This window comes from Orycteropus afer, unplaced genomic scaffold (assembly GCF_000298275.1).
Source record: "Orycteropus afer afer isolate SDZICR_OR568_19922 unplaced genomic scaffold, OryAfe1.0 scaffold00010, whole genome shotgun sequence".
NCBI classification, from domain to species: domain Eukaryota; kingdom Metazoa; phylum Chordata; class Mammalia; order Tubulidentata; family Orycteropodidae; genus Orycteropus; species Orycteropus afer.
Window position 1 is genome coordinate 13,105,534 of NW_006921597.1, and position 11,916 is coordinate 13,117,449.

At 37.2% G+C, this 11,916-nt stretch overlaps 1 protein-coding gene across 1 annotated transcript in view; it reads left to right on the top strand.

The window, feature by feature from the left end:
• PTPN22 (protein tyrosine phosphatase non-receptor type 22) overlaps positions 1 to 11,916 on the top strand; it is a 134,540-nt gene that overhangs the window by 22,352 nt on the left and 100,272 nt on the right. Inside the window, exons 10-11 of the mRNA XM_007949037.2 lie at positions 742 to 819; positions 4,047 to 4,133. Coding sequence (XP_007947228.1) covers positions 742 to 819; positions 4,047 to 4,133 — 165 coding nt within the window. The remainder of the gene's footprint in view (positions 1 to 741; positions 820 to 4,046; positions 4,134 to 11,916) is intronic.

Sequence of the window (11,916 nt, forward strand, 5' to 3'; positions counted from 1 at the left end):
TTTTAAAAAATATTTATTTATTTTTTTAATCTTTGCATTGTTGCCTCCCCTCCCCTCCCACCCCTGGTAACCAACAAAGAAAGTTTCCCTCCTTGACTTTTACAATAATGAACTAATACAATATTTGTCATTCTGTGATTGACTTATTTCACTCAGCATAATGTCCTCCAAGTTAATCCACATTATGCAGTGTTTTGCAGATTCTACATTATTCTTTAGTGTTGCATAATATTCCATTGTGTGTATGTACCATAGTTTGGTTACCCACTCTTCTGTTGATGGGCACCTAGGGATGGACTCAATTTATTGCAAGCAAATTTCATGTTCAATGTATAAATCATTTTTTAAAGTCTGATAGGAAAATGGAAGATTTATAATATGGCTTTTAGAGCTATCTTTCAGTTTCTTGTATTTATTTCATAAAATTCCCTTGCTCTCCTACTGGGCCGTCTCTCAAATTATAACTTTAGTTTCACATAACTTGATCTCCTGGGAAATCAAAATCCATGTGAAACCAGTCAGAAGATTTTCTCTATACTTTCCTAGGAAAATCACTAGGCTCTGAATCATGGTACAAGTCATAAAAAACCTCTTCAGTTTTAAAGTGCATTCTTTGTCTGCTATTAACCCATGTTAAGAGAGCAAATATCATGGAAGTACAAGACCATAAAAAGGTAGCAATAACTTATTAACAGAGATAGGACTAAAAAGAATAAGATATATTTTCCTTTTATTTGGTAGATAATTCCCGAGAACTTCAATATTTTTAGTTTGATCCAGGAAATGCGAACACAGAGGCCTTCATTGGTTCAAACTCAGGTATGGACTATGGTGATTGGATCAGGACATGTGTCTGAGTCTTGCTCCATGTCTATGTTAATGTCATAGCAACCCCCATTGGTTTTCCCAGGTGTTAAATCTTTATGGAAGTAGATTGGCCCATCTTCCTTCCACAGAGTGGCTAGTGGATTTGAGCCACCAACCTTCTTGCTAGCAGTCAAATGCCTTAGCCACTGTGCCACCACAGCTCTTTATGTTTAATGGTAAGGCATCCAAAATTAGCTGACTCCTCACCTACAATACCAATTTACTACAAAGTGCTTTAGTCCATTTCCATTTCCTCTAAGTCACAATATTTTGTTTGTAATCCCTACCCCAGGTTAAACTCCTTTTATTCTTTAGATTTTACCATCCCAGAGATACTTAAAAACCAATCTAATATTTCCTACTTAGAAATAATGTTGAAAAAAATCAATAAGCTGCTTGACTTATTAGAAAATAGTAGCTGAGTTAAATTGAAATTTTGTAGTCATAAATCCATCCCTGAAACCATAGGAAAGCAGAAATGTGTTTTTGACTTCAGGAACTGGTAACAGAATCTGAAGAATGCAGACTAAATGCTCATTTTAGGAAATACTGAAAAGTAAAAATAACATCAACCATAATCCTATCACTTAGAAATAGTCACTGTTGCTATTTTCCTATAGTCTCTTGGTACTTATTGTATGTATACTTTTAAAAAGCATAATCAATTACACACACTATGTATGTAAAATGTATGTCCAGTTCAAACTCTTTTCATTAACCCCAGATTGTCCACACTTGTTCACTCCATTCCCTCTCCTCATGAAGTCCAGCTTGAGTTCTGCCTCATTCCTAACCCAAATCTCTCACTGTCTACACTATTAATTCCACCCCTATTTCTACACCAATAATTCTACCCACATTTCTAATAGAGGTCTCCATCTTTTAAGACAGAGTTTAGCATTTACCTATCTATTCATTCACCAAACATTTATTGATGTTTATTATGAAACAGGCACTTTTGCATAGTTTGTTAGAACTATTTATTTTTACTGCTTAAAAAGACAGACTTAAAATGTTTAAAGTACTTACAAATGAACTTGTACATAGGTTTAGAGATGAAACAATTGACAATAGAAGCTCAGACATTTTAATCTAGACGTTGTAAATTCAGGGGAAAAAATGAGGAGCTGTTATAATGTAAACCTATCCGTTTGGCCCACACAGGTTTTCCACTAATAGTTAGTGGAAAAAAAAAATTTTTTTTTCATGTGTTGACTGTAGGTGTTTTCTATATTCAACCTGTAAGGGGAGAAAATTTATGTGACATGAAAGCATTGGCTGGGTTAGTGCTGTCATGTTTCAAAGAAGGCTGATCCATGTAAATGTGTAAAGACTCCAGGAAGTATGCAACCTACTTGTAAAATATTACATTGTGATTTAAAATTAATAAATAAAAACATATCCATTTCAGAAAACAATTCCATTTCAATCAACTTTTAAGAATTGGAAGATAGCTCAGACAGTTTGAAATTTGCCTTCCATTTTGACATGATCAAAGACTAGCTGAACAAATACCATAACAATTGTAGCTGCTTTTTTCTGATACTGTTCTAGCCAGGAAATGGCACTGTAACCGGATGAGTGCTTCCTGTCTGGTTTTTCTCTCCTTAAAAAAAAAAGAAAAATTAAAGAATGTACCAATGGCTGTGTTAGGTGATATAGATGCTGCTTTGGTTTTCTTGCTAAAGTTATCTTTGGAATATCAAAAAAGTCCCACTGCCATCCAGTTGATTCCAATTCATAGCAACCCTTTAGGAAACCCCATATGGTTCCCAGGGTTATAAATCTTCATGGAAGCAGCTTGCCTCATCTTTCTCCTGAGCTTCCGACTGCTGACCTTTTGGTTAGCAATGATTGCTTTAACCACTGTACCACCAGAGTGCCTATCTTTGGAATAAGTTGTACTTTATTTGTATAAGACTGTGTAAAGTGTCAAGAACTCTGAATAGGTCCATTCAGATGAAAACTAAAGCAAAAAACCAAACCCATTGCCATCATGTCTTTCTAACTCATGGTGACCCTTTAGGAAAGAGCAGAACTGCCCCATAGTGTTTTCAAGGCTGTAAATCTTTATGGAAGCAGACTGCCTCATCTTTCTCCTGCAGAGTAGCTAGTGGTTTAGAGCCTTTTGGTTAGGAGCCAGATGCTTTAACCACTGTGTCACTAGAACTTCTTTTCAGATGAAAAGTAGATACAAAATCAAGTGCTCTGGCAGGCACAGAGGTAAAAATGGAGCAATAAAAAACATAAATCTTTTAATAGTAGCTGTCTCATTTCCCTACTGTGAAAATCCTTTTATAGTCACAAATTTCCAAACCCTATTCAGTTGTCTATTTTTCAGTCACATCTTTGCTAGGACAAAATTTCAGCAGCTTGGTCTAAGTGTGCTAAACTAAGAGTCACAGGTTCTTACCTAGGACCTTGAAATTACTTTTAAATGAACTTGGCAAACTTAATTACAAATAGGGGCAGTCAGCCTGGCAACATCATGGAGCAATTGCAAGGGTCCAGTTAAATATTAGATATTGAGACTATCTATTCTACACCAACCACAGCTTATCTACCTTTGTCCAGAAAAAGATGAAGGTGACCTAGAAAAGAATTAATACAGCATGAAATACAAATTTTTAAATGTGAGCAAGGAAAACAGAATTATGATGATGGAAGGAAAGATAAGCCAGAAAGTGGGATTAGAAGATAAAAATGGTGCCAAACGATCCTGCACATTTGCTAGAGGCAGATCAAATATTTGGCTCTTTTCTAGCAACCTAAAAGCACTTTAAAATCTGAAATGGGCTACACAGACATAACCACCACTACCTCTAGTTGTCATGGAGTCGATTCTGATTCATGGCGACTTGATGTGTGTCAGAGTAGAACTGTACTCCATAGGGTTGGCAATGACTGATTTTTTGGAAGTAGGTCACCAGGCCTTTCTTCTGAGGTACTTCTGGGTGGACTCAAACCCCCAGCCTTTTGGTTAGCAGCCATGCATATTAACTGCTTGCATTACCCAGGTACTCCACATAAACACAAGGTACTGTTATTATACTAATGTTGATGCTCCTATCAGGTCTGCTGTACTAAGATTTGATTGGTGTTTATATTCCTGAAATCTGGTTCTGTAACTCACCAAGTTTTGTTTCATTTTCATTTGTTTGGTTTGTGATGCTCTTCAGGAACAGTATGAGCTGGTCTACAGTGCTGTAGTAGAGCTATTTAAAAGACAGATGGATATTTTCAGAGATACACACTCTGGAGCAAAGGTAAGGTTTAAACTTGGTATTTTGTCATTATTTTTCCATATTTGCTTTTAGTCATGGGATCTCAGATTAAAATTGTAAGGCTTCACTTATTACCTATTGCTAGGATTAACTAGGAGTGTCAAGTGTACATGGGACTATATTGCAAATTTCCTGTGGAGAAGGATGAATTTATTGAGATACTTTAAAATTTAGAAAAGTAAACTCTTGCATAAAATTTTCACCTAAATTTAGAAGCAATGAGAGTGACTGAAAGTGCAAGTGTACATTCTATACCTATGTCTTAGTTTTATGAGATGAGATAGAAGTGAAATTTACAATTATAAAGTCAAGTCATAGTTGTACCACACTGTGATGTTTTCATGTTACTTTACCCTTATTTTGGTGGCAAATGTTTCATTGAATCTTGAGAATATTTTAGAATATGCAAAGAATTTTTAGCTAAAGCTTTTAGATATAAAAACAGTTATGATTTGGCTGAATGCCAACTGTCTCATTTCCTAGTGCTGCTGTAACAAAAATAGCACATGTGGGTGGCTTTAAAATATATAAATTTATTGTATCATAGTTTGGAGGTCAGAAGTCTGAATCAGGGCATCTGCTTTAGGGGAGGTCCTTCCTTGTTGTTAGCCCCAGGCATTTATTGGCATCCCTTGGCTTGTAGACAGATCTTCACATAGTCTTTTTCCTCTGTGTCTGTTTTCCCTTTTTTTAAGATACCACTCAGAAGAGATTAGGTTTAGGACCCACTATATTTTGGTATGACCTCATTAATATAACCAAAGAAAAACTCTATTTCCAAGAGGATCATATTCACAGCTTTGGGGTTAGAACTTCAGTCTATTGTTTTGGGGATACAATTCAATTCAATTAAAAAATACTGAGAGTTATAAGATATGCTATTTTTATCTCATCACAAAAATTAATTAGTCTAATAGTTACTGTGTAATTACAAAGTGTTAGGTTCTGAACAAACCTGAAGAAGACAAAATTGCTGATTTACCTTTCAGGAATATGCAATATATATAGTTGCATATATCACCTTTTGGATTAATAATCTAAAAAATTCACTGACAGTCTACTATCTTCCCAACATAAGAAATACAATGTGTACAAGGACATAGCCTTGATCATAACCCCTGGCAATGAATGATGAAGCAAGTTGAGACCTCAGAAAGATAGATGAGCATAGAAAAGAAGAAAGCCAAAAAACCTGTGTCAGAACTAGGGAACTAACTAAGCAATCTTTTAGGTAATGTCTAGTCAACTCCAAGGAACAACAGCCTGGTAGAGGGACATGTAAATAAGAGTATAGTTATCACAAATTGTTACTCATTTTCTACTTGTGTTTATTTCATTGACTAGTGCTCCCAGAACAGTGTTAAATAATAGAAGTGATATTGGCATGCTGACTTTACCAGGAACGATTCTGGTATTTCAATACTAAGCACAATGTTGACTTTTGATTGAAGATATTTATTTCTTAATTGTTTGGAAAAAAAAATATTAATTGATTCCTATTTCATCAAGAATTTTTTTTCAGAAATAATATTAAATTCTATCAATGTTTCATTTTTTAATATATGTGCTTGCGAAAAGGACAAAGTGGCCACATGTTCCGACCTCCTCTAACCCCACAAAAGGAAGACAGAGTCACCATCAATAACCCAAGGCCTATTCCTGTAAGGCCAGACATGCTGCCTCCCTCCAGCCCTTTCACCAACCGTTCCTCCCAAAGCACCCACCACCTCTCTCCTGGGTTCGATAATTCGCTGCAGTGGCCACACAGAACCCACAGATTACGGGGTTTATTAGGGAAGCACCACAGGCTACAATTCAAGTTTAGGAAAAATGCTCAGTCTCTCTCCCAGCCTATAGTCCCTCAGCCAACAGTCTCTCACAGTCTCTTTCTCAGCAGTGCGTGTCCCTTGGTGTCTCACTCAGCAATGCATGTCTCATAGTCTCTTTCCCAGTGACGCGTGTCTCAGGAGTGTGTCTCTTTCAGCAGCACATCTTCCTCAGACAGTAGTCAGAGAGAGCTCTGTCTCTAGGAGGCCTCCTTTTGAGCCTCGCTGAGTAGCCAAACCAAGCAATCATAACATCAGAATTCTAAACACCTGAGAAAAAGTGGGAACCTCCCACAACATTGTTTAGTGCCACGCCCAACAGAAATACCCCAGGTGGACAACTTTAGCAATCAGGAGCTCCTCAGTTGCTCATGGCAAATTCCACCTCAGAGTTTACAAAGACTTATGGGTAGAAAAGTCACACTGAGTAATTTACTATACCGCAGGGATGATCAATGGATTTTCTGCTTTGACTTATTAATATAGTGAATGTTATCACTGGATTTGTTAATAGCAAATCATCTTCATACTCTTAAAGTACATCCTACTTGATCAAGGAATATTATCCTTTTAATATGTTGCTGGACTATGTGGGCTAATATTTCATTTAGGTTCTAGGAAGTGTTAATACTCAAATTTAACACAGTAGAAGTATAATAGGTAGTGTAAATGATATGTAATTGGCTACTAACCCAAAGCAGTTTGAAACTATCCAGCAGTACCATGGATGAAAAGACCTGGTGAACTACTTCTATAAAGATCACAGCCAAGAAAACCCTGTGGGGCAGTTCTACTTTGTAATACATGGGGTTGCCATGAGTTTGGGGTCGACAAACAGCAGCTACCCGCAGCAGCAGCAGCAGCAGCAGCAGCAGCAGTCGTAGCAGTATATAGCTCCAGGAATTACGGCTGTTTGGAATGTGTCCACAGCCAGTAAATGAGAACAAAGAACATGGAGGGAACTTGTTAAAGTCAGCCAGAGGGGACTGCTTCCTGGAAGATGGGGTAGACATACTTTTCCCTATTACTCTTGCTAAGTACATCTAAAAACCCTGCAGATTATATGTAAAATAAACATAGGAAGACTCCAAAAGGTGGAGAGAAGGGAAACCAGCTAAGGAACTTGAGACCCAAGAAATGACATGATGGTGAGCTCCCTAGCTTTTCTTTTTATCTCATATACCCCAGACTTGGAGCTAGAGAAGCCACCAACCTGGAAATGCCAATAGCACAGACAAAAAGAAAAAGCCCTATCAAAAGCTTGCTCTCTCTAGCCAAAGGATCAAGAAAGTGGTAATCTAGCCAGACAGAAAACATGGACAGTAACTACTCTACTCTAGTCAAACACCAAAGAAATACTGTCCCCAACTCCACCTATGTCAGCAATGGCTGAGTAAGGAGCTTAGACTTCCACCAAGGCAAGGTTCTAACAAGGTGACCCAATATCCCTGCTGGGGTGGTATCAGAGAAGGCCAAGTAGAGAGGTGGGACTTTCAGACTCACCGGACCATAATGAGTTCCCTTTTCCCCCAGTGTTAGTGGGTTTTCTCTTTGTTCTCTCACTGGAATAGTGTTAGAGGAGGTCTAGTGGAGAACTGGGACTTTTACCATCATCCAGTGGTAATGAGGCCACTCTCACCATGGTGTCAGTGAAGGCTACATGGGGACCCTTCTCATTGGGTCTTAACAGAGCCTAAATGAACAGTCTAGTGGAAGTAGAATCCAACTGACAGTAACAAGGCAGCACCCCACCCCCTATTTCTTTCCCCTCCCAGAGAAGTGTCAGAAAAAGCCATCGAACAGGAGGTTTAATAAGATCCAGAGTCTTATAATATGAAAATGTCATGTTCCAACAGAAAATCACCCATTTTGCTAAATCCCACGTAGATCTCAAACTGAATGGAAAAAGACAATTAATGGCAACAATGAACAATAACTCTGAGGTGACAGAGATGTTAGAATTATTTGACAAATATTTTAAAACAGCCATGATAAAAATTCTTCCTGAGCAATTACAAACTCCTTAAAACAAACAAACAAAAAATAGAAAGCTTCAGCAAAGAACTATCAAGTCTCAGCAAAGGAGAACTAAATAGAAATTTTAGAACTGAAAAATGCAATAACTGAAATACAAAGGCTCAGAGGATGGTCTCAGTAGCAGAATAGAAGATACAGAGGAAAGAATCAGTGAACAAGAAGATGGAACAATAGAAATTAACCCAAGTTGAACAACAGTGAAAATAGACTGAAAAAAATAAATGAACTCTCAGGGACCTATAAGTCTATAACAAAAAATTTAACATTCTTGTCATCAGAGTCCCAGAAGGAGAGGAGAAAGCAGCTGGGGGTTGAAAAAGCACTAGAAGATGCATCATAATTAAACTTCTAAAATAAAAAGAAAAGAAAAATCCTGGAAAGCAGCCAGAGAAAAACAACACCTTAACTAAAGGGGGGAAAATTAGAATGAAGTAAATTTCTCATTAGAAACCACAGAGGCCAGAAGGAAGTGGCCTGGCATTTTTCAAGTGCTGAAAGACAAAAGCTGTCAATTCAGAATCCTACACCCTATGGAAATAACTTTCAAGATTGAAGATGAAGGAAAACTAAAAGAATATGTGGCCAGCAGTCTGGCCCTTAAGAGAATGGCAAAGGAAGTTTTCCAAACCAAAAGGAAACAATAAAAGAAGGAACTTTGGACATCAGAAAGAAGGAAAAGAAAGAAGGAAGGAAGGAAATGGTAAGCCAAAATATGGGTAAATACAATAGACTTCTCTCCTCCTCTTGAGTTTTCTAAGTTATGTTTGATGATTGAAGCAAAATTTATAAGTGCTTAATGAGGTTCTAAATGTATGTAGAACAAATACATAAACAGAGGAGAATAAAGAATGTAAAGGGAGGTAAGGTTTCTATATTTCATTTGACTGGTAAAATGACAATACTAGGAGATTTTAATAAGTTATATACATGTAATGTAATACCTAGAGCCACCACTAACAAAGATATACAAAGAGATACACTCAAAAATACTACACGTAAATCAAAATAAAATTCTAAAAAATAAAAAGCAAGTAAGAAAAAAAATGCTTTAAGAAAAAGAAAATAAAGACCAAGAGAACAAAAAGAAAACAAAAAAAAAAAAAAATAGCAGATGTAAACCCTAATGTATCTATAATTACATTAACTGTACAAGGTCTAAATATACCAATTGAAAGTCAGATTGGCAGGGTGAATAAAAAACATGACCCAGCTAATGCTTTCTATAAGAAACTCTTTTCAATATAATGTATAGATAGTTTGAAAGTAAAAGGTTCGGGGGAAAAAACAGCACATCATGCAAATATGAATCAAAGGAAAGCAGAAGTGTCTGTATTAGTATCAGATAAAGTAGACTTCAGAGCAAAGAAAATTACTGCAGATGTAGAGACATATGTGTTGTAAATTATATAATAATAAAATGAAGACTTCACCAAAATGACATACCAAAAAAACAAACCCACTGCATTGAGTCAGTTCTGACTCAGCAACCCTTTAGGGCAGAGTAAACTGCCCCATTGGGTTCCCAAGGCTATAAATCTTTACAGAAGCAGACTGCCTCATATTTCTCCTGTGGAACAGCTGGTGGGTTTGAACTGCTGGCCTTTTGGTTAGCAGCTGAATACTTTAACCACTATGCTACCAGAGCTCCTGATGACATAGCAATCTTAAATGTGTACGCACCAAACAACATAGCTGCAAAAACTGATAGAAATGAAAAGATAACTACACAATGCCACACACACACAAAATCATAGTTGGAGACTTCAATATCCCTCCCTCTCTCAACAATTGATAAACAATTAGACAGAAAATCAGTAAGTATAGAAAACTCAATACCATCAAAGAACAGGATTGAATTAGCATTTTAGAACATTCCACCAACTACAATAGAATACATATTCTCTTCAAGAGCTCATGGATTATATACCAAAATAGACCATATCCTGGGCCATAAAACAAATCTTAACATATTTAAAAGGACTGGAATTATACAAAATGTTTTCTCTGATTGTCTCAGTTATCTAGCATGGCTATAACAGAAGTATCACAAGTGGTACTTTAACAAACAGAAATTTTATTTTCTCACAGTTTAGGAGGTTAGAAGTTCAAATTCAGGTTGCCAGCTCTAGGTGAAGGCTTTCTCACTCTGTCGGTTCGGGGCAAGGTCCTTATTCTTGGCCCCTTGGTGATTTTTATGTGATTTGGCATCTATCTTTCCTCATCTCTGTTTGCCTAATCTGCATCTTTTATATCTTGTGAAAGATTGACTCAGGATACACTTTATCACATTAACTTTGAAAGCTGGACTATGAATAAGTAAGACTGAATAAGAACTGATACCTTTGAATTGTGGTGTTGGTGAACAAAACTGAATATACATACCGTGGACTGCCAGCTGTCTTGGACTGCCAACAAATCTGTCTTGGAAGATGTACAGCCTGAATGCTCCTTAGAAGAGAAGATGTCAAGACTTTGTCTCTCATCCTGTGATAATGTTATCAGAAGGGACCAGTTCCTGGAAAGGACATCATGCTTGGTAAAGCAGAGGGTCAATGAAAACAAGGAAGACCCTCAATGAGATGGATTGGTACAGTGGCTGCAACAATGGGCTCAAACATAGCAACAACTGTGAGGATGGTGCAGGGTTGGCAGTATTTTGTTCTGTTGCACACAGGATCTCTGTGAGTCAGAGCCTACTTGATATCACCTAACAACAACAACAACTTTAACATAACAAAGATATCCTATCCTCAAATGGGATTTGTTGTTGTTGTTGTTGTTATGTGCCGTGGAGTCGGCCCCGACTCATAGCGACCCCTCCTTGGGTTTCCGAGGCAGTATCACTACGGAAGTAGGATTGCCCAACCTTCCTTCCGAGGAGTGGCTGGTGGGTTTGAACCGCCAGCCGTCTGGTTAGCAGGCAAGTGTCTTAGCCACAGGCATATAGGTTAGGATTTACAACACATATTTTTGAGGGACACAATTCAAACCGTTACAATGACCACAATGGAATCAAACTAGAAATAAATAACAGAAAGATAACAGAAAACAATCTAAACTCTTGGAAACTAAACACTCTTCTAAATAATCTATGGGTCAAACAGGAAATCTTAATTGGGGAAAAAAAAAGCACATTGGACTGCATGAAAATGAAAATATAATGTACCAAAGTTTGTGGGACGTAACTATAGCAGTCAGGAGATTTATAGCACTAAATGTATATATTAGAAAAGAGTAAAAGTCTTGTCAAATTAATAATCTAACTCCTCACCTCAAGAAGCAAGGAGAAAAAGAACAAAATAAACCCAAAGAAAATAATAAAGAGAAAAGCAGAAATCAAGGAAATTTTGGGGAAAAAAATAACAGAGAAAATCAGTGAAACAAAGAGCTAGTTCTTTGCAAAGATAAATAAAATGGATAAACCTCTAGTAAGACTGACGAAGAAAAAAAGAGAAAAGATAAAAATTACCACTATTGCACTCCTTGGAGCAATCAAGATGATCAATCATAGCAGTAGTGTTTGCACAGGGAGACAGCTGGGGGCTGGGGTGGGGGGTGGAGGGCATGGGAGGGAAGGGCACAGGGAAGAGGTAACTACAGGGAGGAAGTGGGAAGAGAACTGTTATATTGTGGGGAATTGCAATCAATGTCAATGAAACAAAATGTATATGAACTGCTGTATGGAAAATGAATTTGCTCTGTAAACTTTCACCCAAATCACAATATATGTATATTTTTTAATTACCGATATCAGTGTATATATCATTATAAAAGAGTTCTGGTGGTGTGGTGCCTAAGGCATTGACTGCTAACCAGAAGGTTGGCAGTTCAAACCCACCAACCACAAAGAGGTAGTAATATCATTATGTTGTTGTTGTTGTTATGTGCCGTCAAGTCGGCCC